Here is a 20,398-nt window from a genome sequence, read left to right as displayed (position 1 = left end):
GTTGACGGGAAGGAGACAGAGCCAGCCTGAATGTCCTGGGTGATGAGGACTGAAGTCATGGGGTCTAAAAAGGTTCTGGAAGATGAAGAGTGGGAACGACGAACCAAGAGGAGGAAAATCATCTGCAAATAAAGCCTCGATTCCCAATCCCTTCTATCTTAGCCACAGAAGCTCAGGAGGACCGTCGTGCCCAGTGTCTCAAAAAGGCCTGGAGCCAAAGCACTCTGCCAGCTCTTTTCATAAAGGCAGCAGCAAAACAGAGCTGCCTAGTCTATGGGCATCTGAGAAACTTGGATACTAAACGCCTGTGTCCTATCCAACAGCCTGTTCTAACGTGGCGGGTTTTCTTAGGATAAGATATCTGCCATCAAACTCTGCCTATGAATTAAAGTAGAGGGCCAGGCTCCGAATCATGCCAGGAGTGGAAGAGACCTCAGAGGTTTGTCAGTGGCTCTCAATACAGGCCAGGCTCACAATCACCTAAGGAGCCTCCCACAGAGCTGGTGGAGCCCTCCCCTCCCTTCATCCCCCACACTACCTGGACAGCTTACCCAGGGGCACAGGGCCCAGACCTGTACTGTGGAAAAGGTCCATACAGCTAGGCGGGATGCAGCCGTTCTGCCTGCCAGCTGGAGAGACAGAAACTGCCAGTGGCTACGGGGCAGCTCCCCTGGTGGGAAGGTCCTGGACACAGCTGGCAAGTATAGCCCCGGGGGCTAACAATGGGTTTTCATTTTTTCAGAGACTAGATTTCACTCTGTCATCCAGGTTGGACCGCTTGTTGCAGCCTCGACCTCCTGGGCTTGAGTGATCCTTGCTCAGGCTGGTCTCTAACTCCTAGGCTCAAGTGATCCTCCCATCTCAGCCTCCCAAAGTGCTGGGATTACAGACATGAGCCACTGCACCCAGCCAACAAATGGGTCTTAACCAGAGTAAACACTGACTCTGGACTGGGCTTTGCTGGCCTGGTGGAAGAGGCCAGTGCTCAGAGTGCTATAGAAGAACAGAACAGATGATACTGCCCGGATCTGGACACCGACTGTCATTTCCTCAGACCAGGGCTGTGCATCCCACGGTGTCCAACAACGGGCAGAGAGGCGTCCTCCTCGGAGTGAGTCTGACAGAGCAGCGGAACGGGCGGTTAAAACCCTGGCTAAGACAGGGGCGACAAAAGCATGAAGGGCTGGCCCACATTCAACATGACTGTGGCTAAAGGATGCTCCCACTCGATGTTCCTGTTCTGTGGATCAGGGAAACAGGGGCTGGGGAGAAGACTGGCGTGACTACACAAGTCTTGCTGAGAGGGGAGCAGGCTGGCATAAGGATTATACATTTTTCTTCCTTCCTGGCATCACCTCAGCTTGGCCACCCTGCTCCCACTTGGTGCAGTGGTCCTAGGGCCAGGTCTTGCAATCCCAGTGCTGGAAGCAGAGGTGGTTCCCAAACAAGAAACTGTGCTGTTTTTAAACCTTATGTCAGGGCCAGGAGAGATGGCTCATGCCTGTAATCCCAGGACTTTTGGAGGCTGAGGTGGGAGGATCACTTGAACCTAAAAGTTCAAGCCTGCAGTGAGCCGTGATCACGCAACTGTCTTCAGCCTGGGTGACAGAGACGCTCTCAGTAATAAAATAATAAACCTTATACTGGAATTTTCCAGGGACCTGATGGGGATGGGTTGTGCCTTTACCCCATCTGGGAAAACTGGGGTTCACAGTGACTGCAGCTGTACTTCCTGGTGGTAAATACAGCTCCTTGGTCCTTTACCTGTGTAGCCCTACCCTATCTGAATGGGAGTGGACTGAGGGGAGACACTGGCTAGATTATATTGCTGTCTGCAATCCAGACCAGCACAGTGACTGAACCTAATGCTCCTTTCAAACATGGACACTTGGGTATAAGTGAAGAGAAAGAGGAGTAGTAGCAGAGGGTAATAGAATGAATAAATGGGCCATATGAGAGAAATCCAATGGTATATTAATACCTTGAAAGAAGCTTCAGAACAAGAGATGATATTGTCTCTTAGTTCAATTATACCAGATGCCTGAAAGGGCAATGCTATATGTTTGGAAATGGAAAGAAAGACCAAATGTATACTTCACAATATCACAACACTGTTATGAATGGAATGGCTGTGCCTCCCCAAATTCCTATCCCTAATCCCCAGTGGGATGGTATCTGGAGGTGGGGTCTTTGGGAGGAGATTAGGGTTAGAAGAGGTCATAGGTGGGAGCATGATGTGATTAGTGCCCTTATAAGAAGAGGGAGAGACATCGGAGCTTCTCTCTCTCCACCACGTGAGGATGCAGCAGGAAGGCGGCTGTCTGCAAGCCAGGAAGAGAGCCCTCACCAGGAACCCCACCAGCCAGCACCTTGATCTTGGGTTCCCAGCCTCTGAACTGTGAAAAATAAATGTCTGTTTTCAAGCCACACACTGTGTGGAACTGTTGTGGCAGCCCCAGCTAAGACAGAAAATATGATGAAAGTACTACTCCCAGGGAATCTGCCCACTCAGATCTGAGAGGCTCATAAATAACAATGCAGATTTATTTCTAAATCTTGAACTTATAAGCAAGGAAATTTTAAAAAGATAAACTAAAACTTTTGAGGTGTCCCTGGTGATCCCAGCAAAGATGTCTTCCAACTTCAGAAGAGGAGCGCCTTTCATTCTCTTATTTACCAAATGGCAAATCACAACGGCACTCACATCACAGCTATGTCTCCGAGGAAATAAATGCTCACACACGAGCTACACTATGCTGCCTTAGCCCAAGCTTTTCCAAAGACTCACTGGGATACACGTGTCCGATTGTTAATACTGGTCTGCTAGAAAGTTTAGTGAGAATAGACAAAGAAAAAAACATTTCACCAGAATTTTTTCAAAAAAAAAAAAAAAAGAAAAGAAAAAAGTCATAACAAGTTAATAAATCAACTATTTCATTTGGCTTAAATGCAAAATTCTCACCAAACCTCTCCTAAGAACATCCAGAATAGGGCAGGCCTTGCTTTTTCACAAGAGCAGGCTGGCTTCTGAATGTCCAATCACCACTTACGGATTGCATCAGCCCATCTGTGCCACCTCCTTCCTATCTCTTGTGACAATTTAATCTTTCATTCAAAACCACCCAAGTTAAAGTCTAATTTCTTCCATGACACACCCAACAGCTCCCCACTTACATGGGGTTGGAGGCTAAATTCTGAGCATCTCTCCACAAGTTGGATAATACAAGGACCACACTTCTGGAGTTCAGACCCCTGGCTCTCAGGGAGACGAATGGAAGAAAATCGTTCCTCCTATATAGCTCATAGTCCACTGCTGAGCACAAAAGAAATTTGAAATCAGGGAGCCAGGTAGGTAAACAAATACTACTTGCTAAGCATGGTGCTAAATGTTTTCACAATTCTCAGAGTCAGTCTAAAAGGAGGGTATTAATACCGCCTTCTTTGATAGCTAAGGACTGAAGCTTCAATAATATGTAGCAAAAATGGTGAGAGTCCAGGCCTCTTCTCATTCACTGGACTTTACTCAGTTCTTGTGGAAGCTGATTAAATTTGTTGAAATCTGGTAAAAGTGGATGGGGAACGGGGTTGACACCACCACCCTTTGAAACTTTCAGATTAATGGTACGTTATATTTAACCAGAATTATTTCAACTGTAAGTCTCTTTCAGGAATAATAAACGTTATGGGATTCCAAGGCAGGAGGACTGCTCAGCCCAGGAGTTCGAGACCAGCCAGGGCAACACAGTGAGACTATCTCTACAAGAGATAAAAATAAATTAGCTGAGGCTAGGCGTGGTGGCTCCTGCCTGTAATACCAGCATTCTGGGAGGCCGAGGCGGGTGAATCACTTGAACCCAGGAGTTTGAGCCCAGCCTGGGCAACATGGCGAAATCCTGTTTCTCTACAAAAAATTATAAAGCCTGATATGGTGGCATGCCTGTAGTCCCCCAGCTACGCAGGAGGCTGAGGTAAAGATTGCTTGAGCCCAGGACGCAGAGGTTGCAGTGAAACAAGATCACGCCACTATAATGCAGCTTGGGTGACAGAGTCACACCCTATCTCATAAATAAGTTGGGTGTGGTGGTGCACACCTGTAGTTCTAGTTACTCGAGAGGCTAAGGTAGGAGAATTGCTTGAACCTGGGAGTTCGAGGCTACAGTGAGCTATGATCATGCTACTACACTCCAGCCTGGGAGACTGTGAGACTCTCAAAAAAAGAAAAGAAAAGAAAAAAATTCCTGTGGACATTAATTTTTATAATTCACTCTAAAATTGTTCTCATGGCCTTTTCTGATTATAAAAATACTTCATTTTAAAAACTTTTAATTTTTTTTTAAGACAGAGTCTTGCTCTGTCACCCAGGTTGGAGTGCAGTGGTGTGATCTTGGCTTACTACAACCTCAGCCTCCTGGGTTCGAGTGATTCTCATGCTTCAGCCTCCTGAGTGGCTGGTTTACAGACATGTACCACCACACCTGGATAATTTTTGTATTTTTAGTAGAGATGGGGTTCTGCTGTGTTGGCCAGGCTAGTCTCAAACTCCTGGCCTCATGTGATCCACTCACCTCAGTCTCCCAAAGTGCTGGGATTACAGGAGTGAGCCAGAATGCTTGGCCAATAATACAAGTTTTGGCCACAATTAAAAATAAAAATAATTTAGAAAGTGAATGTTTTCATAAACATATATAAAAATAAGAAAAAGAAATAGAACAACTGAGGTAGCTCAGTGGATGTACTTACACCAGGTACTGGTTTTTTATGCATTTGTGTATATATATAAGCCTGTTTTCCTTTCTAAACAGAAACAGGATATGTGTTTTGCTACTTAACTCGCTTTTTCACTTGATGCGTAGGGGCTTCTTTCCATGTCAATATACAGAGTTCTCTCTCAGCTTTTCTAACCGCTGGATAATATTTGATCACACGGTCAGAATTCCAATTTAGTCAACCAACCCCTACTGGCGAATAATTAGGTTGTTTCCTTTTTGTTTTTATAAGCAACACAATCAATATCCTTGCAAATAATCTTGCATATTGATCTGATTATTCTCCCTGTTAAATTATTATTGTAAATTATAACACAATATAGGAAAAATGCATTAAAGATACATGCACTAATTGAAAAAGCAGCAATCACTAAGGTCAAGAAATGGACTGCAATCAGCACCTCAGAAGTGCCCTTATCAAAACACTCACTCTGTCTTCTAGAAGCAACCACTGTCTTGATGCTGGTATCCTTTCCAGTAGTTTTATCTCCTGCGTATGTACTCTTCAACAATGTGGTTGAATTCTCAATGTAATCACACTATATATGTGCTTGTGTATGAATGTAAACACACTACATGTATTCTTTCCTGTCTTATGTCTTTGGTCCAACATCATAATGTTTGTGAGATTCATCCTATTGCTGAGAGCTGTCCTCTGCTCATTTTCACTGCAGCGCTCATAAATTTAAAAAAAAAAAAAAAAAATTTACTCACCCATTTTACTGTTGAGGAACATTGAGTTTTCCAATTATATATAATGCTATGAACATTTACATACATGGCTTTTCATACCTAGAAGTGGGATTACTGAGCCACTGGAAACATGTATCTTAACTTTAGTAAATAATACCCATCTGTTTTCCAAACTAGAGAAACCAACTTGCGTTCCCACCGGCACTGCAGTGTATGAGAGTTCCTGTCATTCCACATCCTTGCCAGTTCTTGGAATTGTCACGTTTTAATTTTTGCAAATTTGTGAGTATATCATAATATCATCTCCTCTTCTCAGAAGTGCCTATTGAAAGCTGTAACCCATACTGAATTGCCTATTTCTGGATACTCACACCTTTGTAGGTTACAGACAGCAAACAACTTCACTGTTACAGCTGGTGCTATCTTTAGATATACAGAAGTTCTTAATTTGATGGGAATCAAATTATTAATCTTTTCCTCTTGGATTTGTACTTTTAGTTCCTTAAGAAATTCTCTCCTACATCAAGATCATGAAGATTCTCTCATATATATGTGTATATACACACACACACACACACACACGCACACGTTAGATATATGGTTTTGCCTTTCAAATTTGGTCTCTAATCCATTTGAAATTGTGTGTGTGTGTGTGTGTGTGTGTGTGTGTGTGTGTGTGTGTGTAGGGCCCAATTTCATTGTTCTCCATGTGGTTTGACCACTCTACTTACCTAATTCTGCACCAATACCTCCACTGTATTGAAGTTTTTAAAAAGGTAAATCTTAATATCTGATAATTAGAGAAAGGGCTAGCAAACTTTTCTGGTAAAGGGCCAAATGGTAAATATTTCAGGCTTTGTGGGTCTAAAGACATGTAGCTGTCTTTACTTTATATACTTTTTTCTCAAGCCTTGAAAAATGTAAAAAACATTCTTATTTCATGGGTGGGCATACAAAAATAAGCTACGTGAAATTTAGCTTGCAGGCCAAAGTCTGCTAATCTCTGTGATAGAGCAAGTCCATTTTATTCTTCATCAATAACAACTTGACATCATTACTCCTCAAGGGAATGCAAATCAAAACCACAATGAGGAAAAGAAAACAAAGCTGGAAGACTCACAGTTCCCACTTTGAAAACTTACTAGAAAGCTACAGTAATCAAAGTTCCTGGCATAACCATAGATGTACAGATTGCGAGAACAGAATTTGGAGTCTAGAAATAAACCCAAATATCTATGGCCAATTGATTTTCAACAAGGATGCCATTAAATGGGGAAAGAAGAGACATTTAACAAATTGTGCTAGAACAACTGACTGTCCACATGTAGAAAAATGGATTTGGACCCCTACCTCAAACCATATACAAAAATTAACTCAAAATGTACCAACAACCTAAATAGAAAATAACTTAAACATAAAAAGAAAATGTACGTATAAATCTTAATGACCATGGATTTGGCAATGAATTCTTAGCTTTGACACCAAAAGTAAAAACAAAAGAAAAAAGAGATGTTAGTCTTCATGTTATTTCTTATGTTTCAAACCTTCCATCAGAAATCACTTTCTTCCTGTTTGAAGTATAGTTCCTATGATTCCTGTTGGGAGGATTTGCTACCCATCAACTCTCTGTGATTGAAAATGTCTCTGTTCTGCGTTCGATTTTACAAAACTCTAGATTGAGAGTTAAACTCTCTTGTAGATACCACCTCGAGATATCATTCCACTCTTTCTGGCGCCTGCTGTAGCTTTTAGGAGGAAAGCTGTCAAATTGTCACTCCTTGAAAGTTCATGTCTACATTTTTCTGTAGCTGCTTTTAAGATTTTCCTCTTTGTGTTTGGTTTTCTGCAGTTTTATCATGTCTACAGTGTTGTGTTTTTTTTTTTTTTTTCAATCTTGCTTGGGATTCGCTGGGTTTCTTAACTCTGTGTTTGATATGATTTATCAACCACCGTCACTTCAAACATGGTGCTACCAGGCACTTAGGTACGTTATCTGTTTGGCGTCACTTTAAACTGGATCCATCGCATAGGGGTTGCCTGGACTGCCATGGTGCTGGGTATGTGGGTGACAGGTCTCCCGGGGAGCTGGCCTATGGGTGGGATTTAGTTTGTCTCCTCCCTCTCCCTGCCCTGCCTCTCTGCTGTCCCCTCTTTGTGCGTATCCTTTCCATTCATCCTCACCCTCTGAGGTTCCCACTCATGACAGGGCAGTCTCCTATCAGATCCCTCAACTCTGTTTCCACCCCTACTTCGAGACTCCCAAAAGATCTGTCAGAAACTGCAGCTCAGGCTCTGCTTCTCCCACCAGGCTCTCATAGGGTTTCATCTGGTGGTGCTTTACAATCCTGTCAGTGCTTAGAGGCTTTAACACATTCATTCATTCATTCATTCATTCATTCATTCATATGAAGTATTGCTCTGTCCCCAGGCTGGAGTGCAGTGGGGCAATCTCAGCCCACTGCAACCTCTGCTTCCTGGGTTCAAGCGATTCTCTTGCCTCAGCTTCCCGAGTAGGTGGGATTACAGGCACCTTCCACCACACCCAGCTAATTTTTGTATTTTTAGTACAGACAGGGTTTCACCATGTTGGCCAGGCTGGTCTTGAACTCCTGACCTCAAGTGATCCACCTTGCTCAGCCTCCCAAAGTCCTGGGATTACAGGCGTAAGCCACCACACCTGGCCTAATAAATTTATTTTTAACATTTTATCTAGCATTTTAAATTACTTTCAGCAGGTCTTTAGACAACTAGTCCACTATAACTAGAAACTGGAAATCATTTTACCTTGTTTTATTTTTATCTCATTTTATTTAAAATTTAACATTTATTATTTTATTTTGAGACAGGGTCTTCTTGCTTTGTCACTGAGGCTAAGGTGCAGTGGTGTGATCATGGCTCACTGCAGCCTCAACCTCCCAGGCTCATGGGATCCTCCCGCCTCAGCTTCCCAAGTAGTTGGAACTATAGGCACACACCACCACACCTGGATAATCTTTTTGTATTTTTGGCAGAGAAGGGGTTTTGCCCCATTGCCCAGGCTAGTCTTGAATTCTGGACTCAAGCAATATGCCTGCCTCACCTACCAAAGGGCTGGGATTACAGGTATCAGCCACCATGCCCAGCCAAGCTGGAAATCTTACAATTACTGTATTAGGATAAATTCCTGGGACGATGAATTACTGCCAAAGAACAGAATAACACTTTATGTTTTGACACAAACTATGGAACTTCATCACTGTATACTCCCACCTTTTATGTATGATAATACCTACTTCCTGAGACCCAATCAGCCCAAAGCATTATTCTTTAAAATCACTCCCAACCAAGCTGACAAAGCTATATCAGCATGACTTTGTGTTTCCACAATGAGTGGCATGGATGATGACCCTCTTCCTTCTTTCCTCCGCTTTCTCCTGGGGATGCATCCCTCGTGTACTGATTCACAAGCGCGCTCTCACGCCTTTATCACACAGAAAACACCTTCGTTATAGGTCGCAATTTTCCCCGAATTTGTCATTTGACTCTTAATTTATGTTGACTTCTGCCATACAAATGTTAAAAACATTTATGTAATCAAATCCATCATTGCTTTCCTTTAGGGTTTCTGGTCTTGCTGCCACACAAAGTATTTCATTATTAACTCCATTACATCACACATTTTTACCCTGGGCCACTATGCACTGGCTTAAGGATCTGTGTTCAAATACTTAACACTTCATTTTTTTTTCCCTAGAGGAGTAGATTTGTAGAGGTTTATAAGTATATAATACTCTTCATGATTAATGAGATGAAGGGGAAAGGCCAACATCACAGGCAGAAACACATTGAAGTTTCTCACCAGTGCAGGATCCAAGAATAGCAAATACCTCAGCTTCCTGCTTCTGTATCCTCAGGCAAGAGCCACCCCAGAGGAAAAGCAAGTGTCCCACCCACTCCAGAGCTGGGATCAGCACCCAAATAAGCATCAGACGACCCAGGCTACTCTAAATTCTTCTCACGCCTGTCTGGGTCATTATTAACTTTGTCACGTCAGGCAAATTCTTCAAGTCTCAGGCCTCAAATGGTGTCAATCTCAAATAGGATTTGGTAAGGGAATTTCTCAGGTCCTTCTGACTTTAACAGTTAAGAAAGCTCTGAATCACACTATGAAAGTTAATTTAGTGTGAAAGGTTAAAAACTGTCACACATATACACAGCACCAAACCAAAACTAAGAAAGTAAATTCTGACGGTTTAATATCTGAAATAACTCTATTTTCTCTAGAAATTATTCACTTATTTCTGACATTGTGACTTATCCTATGAGGTAAAAAATGATGCAGTTCTCATGTGTAAGTGTGTGTATTGTACTTGCGCCTGTGTGTACATATACACATATTTTTCAGATAAACAAGCTGTGGTATCTCCATACCAGGGAATACTACTCAGAGATAAAAAGGTACAATGGCTCATGCCTGTAATCCCAGCACTTTGGGAGGCTGAGGTGGGTGGATCACCTGAGTTCAGGTGATCTGTTTAAGACCAACCTGGCCAACATGGCCAAACCCCATCTCTACTAAAAATACCGAAGAAAAAAAAAAAAAATTAGCCAAGTGTGGTGGTAGATGCCTGTAATCCCAGCTACTAGGGAGGCTGAGGCAGGAGAAACACTTGAACCCAGGAGGTGAAAGTTGCAGTGAGCTGAGATCACACCACTGCACTCCAGCCTGGTCGACAGAGTAAGATTCCGTTTAAAAAGAAGGTATACTGGAAAGGGGCAGCATGAGGGAGGCTGTGGTGGGAGATGGTTCTGTATTTCGACTGTGGTGTTACACATAATAAAGTGACAAGGAACTACATGCACACACTCACCAATGCCAGTCTCCTGGTTTTCATCCCGTGCTATAATCCTGTAAGATATCACCACTGGGGGACACCAGGTGACACCCACAAGGACTATCTGTGTAACTTCCTGTGAATCTGTAATTAGTTCAAAATGAAAAATTGCAAAAAAGAAAAGGGAGTTGGAAAAAACGGGCACCTGGCGATAGACTGGTACGAATCAAAAGATGCTTATTCCCAAAGAAGAAAAAGCAGCAAAGAATGTCAACAGCCAATTAACAAGAGAATAAATGTAAATGGCCAATAAACATATGAAAAGAACCAATGATTATGAAAAGTTCAACTTACCAAGCTGGCAAAACTTACAGAAAACTAAATATATAAACATATTATATCTCTGTCTGTCTATCTATGGAAGACTAAGCATATAGAAGTCTAAAGCCATATGGCTGGGGTATGGGGAAAATCCTCTCACATACCTGGTAGAGGCTGGTGCGATTTGCTTATTTAGTTTTCACTAATTGAACACTAATTGAATGCTTGAGAGGTTGGCTAGTTCCTGACCAGCACAGACCGGGACTGATGCTGTCCCCTGGGCGGGTGTCTCTGAGCTGCTATAACCTCTCTCTGCCCCACTCAAGATGGCGACTCTGGGCATCCCCAACCCAGCATGCCCATCTTGAGACCTGAAGGAATGAGGGGTGATGGCCTTCATGGGGAGACTGGGGACTCTGGGTCTGAAACATGTCTCCTGGCAGAGAGCAAGGCCCCCGGCAAGGAAGACACCAGATGTCACTGTGAGTGACACCATGAGCACGGGATTCAGCTCTGTGCGCTTTACCCTCCAGAGGCAGGGTCCAGACACACAGAGGCAGCCTGGGCATACTCACGAAGACAAGCAATGGACTCCCCAGCAAGCACCCCAAATCCACGGACAGAACACAACAACCCTGGGGCTCGCTCTTCCTCAGGGCGGACACACGAGGAATCCTGAAGTCGTGTGAGCAACAGGTGAGGTGGCCTCTGAACCCCTCCTGGTTCTAGGGTGTCTGGAAACTGAGCACAGCTCACCGCCTTCTGTCACTGTCAGCCACATTACTTTAAGAGCCTGCATGGGACCCCCACTTTTATTATCAACATGGCTGCCAGCAAAATCCTATTCAAATGTAAGTCAAACCACAGCATGCCTCTGGCCAATTCCTAAATCCTTCTGGCAGCCCTCAGGGGCCCCTCTGCAGGCACCACGAGCTGTCGCCTGTCACCCACTGCTCTGGCCCACCTCCCGTCACCTCCCTGCTGCACTCTGGAGCACCAAGCCTGCTCCTGCCTTGGGGCCTCTGCGCTTGCCATTCTTCCAGCTACAACAACTCTTCTCCCTTCTCCCAGGGACCCACCGTCTTCTGAGCTTTCCGGAAAACACCACCCTGGGAAGCTACGTTGGTAAGAGCTAAAGCCAAGACACAGAGGCTTAAACAAGACAAGCTGAAGGCCACTTCTGTTGTGGGTCCATGCTGACCGCTCAGATTCTTGACAATGGCCAGGCATCAGGAAAAGGGAGAGGCTGGGGTAAGTGTCATTTCGCCCCTAGAGCAACGCCCAGCACTCAGTCCCATGGCTATGCTAAACCACAAGAAGGCAGAAAATGTAGTCCAGATTTGCGGTCATCTTCTCAACTCTGTTACCATGGCAGAGGGAAAACAAATGCCAGGGCTGGGCACCATGGCTCACGCCTGGAATCCCAGTGCTTTGGGAGGTTGAGGCGGGAGGATCACCTGAGGTCAGGAGTTCGAGACGAGCATGGCCAATGTAGCAAAACCCCTATCTCTACTAAAAATACAGAAAAGTAGCTGGGTGTGGTGGCAGGCACCTGTAATCCCAGCTGCTCGGGGGAGGCTGAGGGAGGAGAATAGCTTGAACCCAGGAGGCAGAGGTTACAGTCAGCTGAGATTGTGCCACTGCACTCCAGCCTGGGCAACAGGGCGAGACCGTCTCCAAAAAAACAAACAAACAAACAAACAAATGCCAGCAAAAACAGAGAGCCAAGAATATGTGGAAGCTGCTCCCATGGCCGCCCCACGGATCCATCCAGGATCCCCCAGGCTGCTCAACAGCTCCTCCCGGGGACAGTTTGCTGGCTGAGTCCACACTACACAGCCTGCCCTGTCGCTGTGGCCAGGTGACCGTGTTCTCGTTCAGGAGACTTCTGAGGACGTGTTGGACAGCACTTCTAGGAAGTCAATCTAAAAGAAGAGGGGAGCTCTCCCTCCCCACCCTCCTCAGTCTGGCTGGAACGCAGCTGAGAAAAGGAGCGCACGCCTGGACACTGGGAGAGCTCTGGACCGAGCAAGAAAACACACAGCCTATATTCACAACTTGGTTACTACATTTCACTGGCCACAATTTCAAGAGTAAGTTATGAAAAACAGTGAGTAGTTCCATTTATTCAGGCCATTCTGTACCTTGAGATGCCACTGGCCTGCTCACAGGTCATGTTTGGAGGAAAGGTAGACAGTGAGGATTATTATTAACTAGGTAAGAAGCAAAGAGCTGTGCAGCCAGGAAACAAGCAGACGGGGTGACGAACAGCAGGACATGAGGGTAAGGACCAAGACCACCACTGCCCTGCTATGATCACACAGACTCTCTATGGAGCCCGGGAGAGCTCAGCCGGCCTTGCCCTGTCTCACCTCCCCCCCTCCTTTTTTTTGGAGACAGGGTCTTGTTGCACACACATGTTGCACAGGCTGGAGTGCAGTGGTGCAATCTCTGCTCACTGCAACCTCCACCCCTGGGCTCAAGCGATTCTCCTGCCTCAGCCTCCAGAGTAGCTGGGATTACAGGCGTCCCACCACCATGCATGGCTAATTTTTGTATTTTTAGTAGAAGTGGGGTTTTGCCATATTGGCCAGGGTGGTCTTGAACTGACCTCAAGTGATCCATCTGCCTTGGCCTCCCAAAGTGCTGGGATTACAGGCGTGAGCCACCGTTCCCGGACCCCTTCAGGCATCTTTTACATGAGTCACAGTGATTTCTGGAAAAACAGCAACTCAGATCTGTGATTTACTGCTCTGACACCTCAGTGGTGCCTCACTGCCCATAAGTGAGTTCAAACCGCTTGGTACATGTGGTTGCAGAGAACGCTGTGACCTCTGAGACCTGCGTGCACCCACCGAACAGCTCATAGACTGGGTGGCAGCATCCCACCACTGCTCCAGTTAGGCGGCCCCTCCTTCTCCAGTGGTGAGGACAGGGATGCAGAGCTCATCCATGCCTAAACCGACCACGCACAGCATCTCCCTGGTCACGTGTCAGGTCCCCTCCTTGCTCCTGGTGGTGATCTGTTCACGTGAGGCCTCATTCTGCTGCCATCATTTTGCAGCCATAGAGGAAGCCAGGCCAAAAACGAACCAGCACAGAGAAGCCCAGGAAAGCCCAGGAAAGGGCAGAGAAATAGCTCACACTGCACATAAAGCTCCCGCCTGTGTCAGTTTTTGGCTCACAAAGCGCCTTTGGTTAAGCCAGTTTGAGCTGGGATTTCTGTGCTTGCATCCACATGTATGCACACTCTTCTTGGCTAAAGCCTGCTTGACTCTGCAGGGCAGCCCCTGGCTCAGCAACCTTCTGCCCTGCCGGCCGCTCTCCCAGTCCCTACCTCTGTCTGCTCCCTCTGCCACCTCACTCTGCACTGTCTCCTGGGTCATCCTACCTGCCTTTAGAAAAGTCTCCTCCAAAGACCTCTGACCTCCTCCTGCCAGATAGAATCGTCTGCTTTTTTCCTTTATGCTTAACACAGCCTGATTATTTTTCAATTATATATTTTTTAAGACAGGGTCTCGCTTTGTTGCCCAGGCTGCAATCAGTGCGGTGGCGCGATCTCAGCTCACTGTAGCCTTGAACTCCTGGGCTCAAGCGAGCCTCCTACCTCAGCCACTGAATAGCTGGAACTACAGGCACGCACCACCTTGTCTGGCCTCAATTATATTTCTTACCACATTTATAACAATTATGTGCTTGCATGTCTGTCTGTCCTACCGGCTATGTGAGGAAATGAGAGCTGACCTCAGCACAGGGCCTAGCACACAGAAAGGATTCACTGAAAGAACACGCTCCACGGCATGGAAGGAGGACTATGACATACAAATCCAGGTCACACTCACGTCAGGAGCCACACACCAAAGACACTGATATATCTATGTCATACCATTCTAATTAACTAGATCCTAAAATTCAAAGGTACACCAAGGCTGGGCCTGGTGGCATGCACCTGTAATCCCAGCACTTTCGGAGCCCAAGGCAGGAGGAATGCTAGAGCCCAGGAGTTTGAGACCAGCCTGGGCAACATAGTAAGACCTTGATGCTATGAAAAAGTAAAAATTAGCCAGGTGTGGTGGCACATGCCTGTGATCCCAACTACTCAGGAGGCTGAGGCAGGTGGTTTACCTGAGCCCAGGAGTTTGAGGCTGCAGTGAGCTATTACCACCCTACTGCACTCCAGCCTGGAAGACAGAGCAAGACTGTCTCTTAAAAAAAAAAAAAAAGAAATAAATGGTATACTCAAAAGTAGACGATTCATGGCAATATCATCCACATAGTATAAGCACATTAGTTAATGTGCAAGCTGTATTTAAAAATGCTATATTTTATTTTATTAAAAAAGAGGACAGACAAGAAGATAATGTTTGTATTAGTTATACTGATGACCAAAGCCTTTCTGTTGAGCATCCTGCTATGTCTTACTTAACTGTGTTTTGGAAGATGAGGTCTAACCTGGTGAGATCATCTTCCTTTCAACTGAGCCACAGGAGTGATGCTCATGGGGCGTCTGCTGTCTGTGACCGGCAGTGGACAGCAGTGGCCATGCACGGCAAGGGGCCAGTGGGGAGGGCGGCCAGGCTGCCTCCCCTCTGTGGAAAGCGAAGATTTCCACCCCCTGCCCTGGCCCACCCTGCTCCTCAGAGGAGAGAGGCCCGTCACAAGGTAATCACCAGACACAGCCTTTTTCCTCCTCTTTTTGTTTCTACCTCTGACTGGAATGGCAAGAAAAAGCAAGACAGCAAAGGGTACAGGGAGGCACCTAGTACCTGGCCGACAGCAATTCTCAAAGCAGCTGCAGCTCTTCACAGGAGACTGTCAAGTGCTGTCAGCTGGGGAAGAAAGAAAAGCAAAAAACAAGGCGATGAAGCATCACCCTAGAAAAGCTTTGACGCTCAGGAAGAGATTGGAAGAGAAACAAGGGTCTACTGTAGGGGTGGGGGAGGGAGCCCTGGTAATAGTGTTCAGATGGGTACGGTCTTTCAGTTTTGTTGTAATTGTGTGTTTTGACAACAATAACTATTAGGGTCCTACTATCTAGCTATTTTAATAAAATGCTCCATCATTTTTTTTTTGAAGAATAAAAAGAAGTGCAAATGTATAAAGCATAGGAATAACAAACAGTCATGCACCCACCAACCAATAAACAAGAATTTCACATCATCTCTGCGTTTGGTTATTACAGCCTTTACAAATGCATTACTGGCTTCAACAGTATACTTTCTGTATCTTCACAAAGTCTCGTGGTCTGAAGCCAGGAGATAAGATCAAACCAAAGGGATGACTACTGACCCACCTGTGGCCACCTCATCCTAATCACCCGCCAAGTGCACGTCTAGATTAAAAGCTCGCTCGCTGGGGACAGGCTCGTGTTTGGTCTTCTTCACTGCAATATCCCCAGCGTGTAGCACCATGTCTCACACAGTAGGTGATCCATGAATGCAGAATAAATGAACGAATGAGTGAAGAAAGGGAGAAATCCGGCCCAAATTTCTCACAGTGATTACCAAGATGATGTGGCCTCAGGCACACCATAACTGCTGTGGGCTTATTTCCATATTGTGACAATACGGGGGCTTGACTTCCTAAATTGGGAGGTCCCGTCCAGCACTGACACCCTGCACCGATGACCAGGGCAAAGACACAAGCCTGTCAAAGCTGCTGCACCATGCCGGATCCCAGACAGAAGGCCCACTCGATATGATCAGCCCTGATGCTTCTGTTTCCTTCTTTGGAAAATCCTCAATTTCCATCCAAGTTCTAAATGAACGAGAATCTTCTTTCTCAGACTGTGTGAGTTTATGGGGAAAAGGTGTAAACCTCAATTTCACACTGAGATATGGACATGTATTTCCCAATTGTTTCTTACATCCCTGCTCTTTAGATTAAAATTTCCTTTCTACCGCAACCACATCTTCCCTTTCTCTTGGTTCTTTTACCTTAACTGTTAAAGTTAACTTGAGAAGGAACATGCAGATGCAAAGGGGCTAGTAAAAATGTCATCCTTAAGATGCCCTGGAGGATATTAACAGTTATAGGCAAAAGCCTGAGGAGAAACAGGCTATTTGCAGGGTCTCAATGTATCTCCCTAAGATATGCGTTAACAACACAGAGAAAATACTGACTTCCCAGTGGAGAAAGCTGGCCAACAGTGCCTCAACCAAGCGACCCAGGTTTGCAGCACCAGCCGCTGGACAATATCACACACTTCCTGATCAGATGATCTGAGCAGGGTTCAACGGCACGCCTGTGGTTTCTGTGCCAAAAAATGCATCCCCTCATCCTAATGACGAGAAAATACCACAAACCCAAACAGGAATATTCTACACAAGACCTGTCCAGTGCTCTGGACGTGTCAAGGTCATGAAAGACAAGGAAAGATCAAGAAGCTATCATGGACTGCAGGAGACCAAGGGGACACAAATACTAAACACAATGGGGGACTCCAGGCCAGAACCCAGCAGACAGGAAGGAGCGCTAAAGGAACCGGCAGACAGGTGTGCTAGAGCAACCGGCAGACAGGAGCGGTAGAGGAACCGGCAGACAGGAGCGCTAGAGGAAAGATGGGTCATATTCAGACAAGGTCTACAGTTAACTGATGCTTTCATACCGATGCCAACTTCTTAGTTTTAATAGTTGTACTGTGGTTGTGTAAAACATTAACATTAGGGGGACTTGGAGGAAGAATAAGGAAATTGAACTGAGGGGACTATTAGCAGACTATATAGTACCTTTCAGATAAATGAGAAAAATAAAAATTACTCTGCAGGAAAAAGATAGGTAAAAGACATGAATAGGGCGGGGTGTGGTGGCTCATGCCTGAAATCCCAGCACTTTGGGAGGCCAAGGCAGGTGGATCACTTGAGGCCAGGAGTTCGAGACCAGCCTGGCCAACATGGTGAAACTCCATCTCTACTAAAAAATACAAAAATTAGCCGGTGTGGTGGCAGGTGCCTATAGTCCCCACTACTCGGGAGGCTGAGGTGGGAGAATCACTTGAATCTGGAGGTGGAGCTTGCAGTGAGCTGAGATGGCGCCACTGCACTCCAGCCTGGGTGACAGAGCGAGACTCCGTCTCAAAAAAAAAAAAAAAAACACGACATTTCCAAGAGCAAAATATGAAAAACAATTCAAAAGTACCTCAGTGAAAGAAGGAATGGATCCTAGTATCTTTTCACAATGGAGCATCAGACAGCAGTAAAAAGGAAAGAACTGCAGCTATGTGCCTTGCGTGAAGAAATTCCAATATGCGGAGTGAAAAAGGTAAGTCACAGAAGCGTATGTACTACACAGTAAGAAACGACTTTTATGAAGTTTAAGAATCAGTAAAACTCAAGACTGTTGTGTTTACAAATAATAAATGGATATTATGGCAAAATCATAAGAAGGGCAAAGGATTCATGACTCCAACTTGACTCTGGGTGCTCAGGGGGCAAAGGGCTGTGAGAGTCAGAGGCATTTCTGGATACGCTGGGTGTGTATTAATATCAGCTGTGCACATTTGTGCTGGTTATCAGAAAAATGTACGTTTTATTTTATATACGGTTAATGTTGAAAGGTAGGAAAAAAACAAAAGGCAAACAGGCAAAAGCCCCCAAATTTTCTGGTTACAGATTCAGACCCTAAATGAGTCTAAATAACTGGGCTTTGTGAAGTTTTTAGACCTTAAAACGAAGGGAACAAATCTGAAGGGAACAACTGGGTGGGGTCGGATTTGCTTCTGAGGCGCTGATCTGAAAACGTTCGTGATTTGCCCACATCCACATGTCCAAAGCTGGGAAGCTGCTATGAGGGGATATTTCCCACTATGAACAAGATCTCTAAAAAAAACGAAATTCCTTGGGTTGTGCCAATTCAGATGATTCTAAGAACCCTCCGTATTCCCAGAAGAAAGCTATTGATCTTGCCTGAGTGGCTCTTGCTCCCTCCCTCTTGAGCCTTTTATGTAGCATCTGCCTCCGTCCTGTGTTTTGGTTGTTGATCATTACAACTTACGATGATTGAGAGCTTGCTTGGACTGTTATACAGTTTTTAAGGAAATTCAACTAACGGTCCAAAATAGTTGTGTAAAAAACACACTATCAGGTGCCCAGAAAGCTTTATTCACTCACCAGCTGAAACTCGCTCCTCCGGCTGAAAGCCTCCCTGATGCCAGAATCCCTCCAGAGTGCGCTCAGGGCCGGGACGTACAGTTGGAAGGTGGCGGGCTCCACAGGCAGCCCCGCCTTGTTCTCGAAGGCCATCAGGAACATCCCATGCTTCTCATTTTCAGAATACTGCCAGGGAATGCCAAGCTTATCTCGTGCATCAACAAGAACCCTTGAGCCCTAGAAAATAAAACAATTAAGAGAGGATTTGATTGCGTTCCGAAGACTAAACCACACTAGAAAACCTCAAAATGGGTATCGATTGTCATAACACAGAAAACTCACAAGCTCTCAAATGTGCAGTCAGAGTCTGTCTCTTGGTTTGCTTGTTGTGGCGTGAAATGTCTTAACTCCTAGGAATATAACCTCACCAAGAGAGATGCACGTGGCCGAGGACGGTGGCTCACACTGTGAGCCTACCCTTTGGGAGGCCAAAGAGGGAGGACTGCTTGAACACAGGAGTCTGAGACCAGCCTGGGCAACAGAGCAAGACCCTGCTTCTACAAAAAAATAAAATAAAATTAAAAACAGCTGGGCTTGGTGGTGGCACACCTGTGCCTTGGTGGTGGCACACCAGTCTCAGCTGAGTGGGGAGGATTGCTTGAGCCCAGGAGGTCAAGGCTGCAGTTATCTATGATTATGGCAGTATATTCTAGCCTGGGCAACATAGCAAGACCTTGTTTCAAAAAAAAAATAATAATAGAAAACAGATGTACATAAGCACCACAGAAAGAAGTCTACATTTTGCCATCACTCATTTGCAAAGCTACTGGAAAAGAAACAACTGAGCAGGGAGGAGGTAGCAACAAATTCAGAAAATTTCACTGGAAAATGAAGTGTATCAGTAAAAAGTCAACTTTTTTTTTTTAGATGGAGTTTCACTCTTTTCACCCAGGCTGGGGTGCAATGGAGTGATCTCGGCTCACTACAACCTCTGCCTCCTGGGTTCAAGCAATTCTCCCACCTCAGCCTCCCAGGTAGCTGGGATTACAGGTATCTGCCACCACGCCTGACTAATTTTTTATTTTTAGCTGAGATTACAGGCACCCGCCACCATGCATGGCTAATTTTTGTATTTTTAGTAGAGACGGGGTTCCACCATGTTGTCCAGGCTGGCCTCAAACTCCTGACCTCAGCTGATTCGCCTGCCTCAGCCTCTCTGCCAAAAAAACGTTTTAACAACTATAGTAGCCCCCATCCCTTACCATGGCATAGGTTCCAAGACCCTCAGTGGATGTCTGAAACACTGAACAGTACCAAGCCCTACCTGTATTGTTTTTAAATTTAAGTTTTTAAATTTTAATTTATGAATTAGGCACAGTAAGAGATTAATAATAATAGCTAATAATAAAATACAACAATTATAACAATATACTGTCATGAAAGGTAAGTAAATGTGGTCTCTCCTTCTCTCTCTCAAACGTGGTACTACTGTCCGTGACTATTTTCTGTTGGTGGCTGGCTGTGGAAACGAGGGATGACTGTACTGCTACGAGTACTACCAGCGCTACTACTGTCATCGTCACTGAAATCTGGCAGCTCCTCTATTCCAGAAGACACAACTGCTTCTTCCAGCTTAAAATGGGTGGGAAAACATACAAATCCAGGCAGTCAGCAGTCACGAGGCAGGAAAAGACTAAAATATGACAAGCCAAGTAGC

General features: G+C 45.2%; 1 protein-coding gene across 3 annotated transcripts in view; it reads right to left on the bottom strand.

The window, feature by feature from the left end:
• Positions 1-20,398, bottom strand: part of GNA12 (G protein subunit alpha 12) — a 112,336-nt gene that overhangs the window by 44,738 nt on the left and 47,200 nt on the right. For all 3 annotated transcript variants that reach the window (XM_031665636.1, XM_031665635.1, XM_031665634.1), the window contains exon 2: positions 18,703-18,918. In XM_031665636.1, the coding sequence (XP_031521496.1) occupies positions 18,703-18,918 (216 nt within the window). The remainder of the gene's footprint in view (positions 1-18,702; positions 18,919-20,398) is intronic.

The sequence above is a fragment of the Papio anubis genome, chromosome 4 (assembly GCF_008728515.1).
Source record: "Papio anubis isolate 15944 chromosome 4, Panubis1.0, whole genome shotgun sequence".
NCBI classification, from domain to species: domain Eukaryota; kingdom Metazoa; phylum Chordata; class Mammalia; order Primates; family Cercopithecidae; genus Papio; species Papio anubis.
This window is presented reverse-complemented; position numbering and strand designations above follow the sequence as displayed.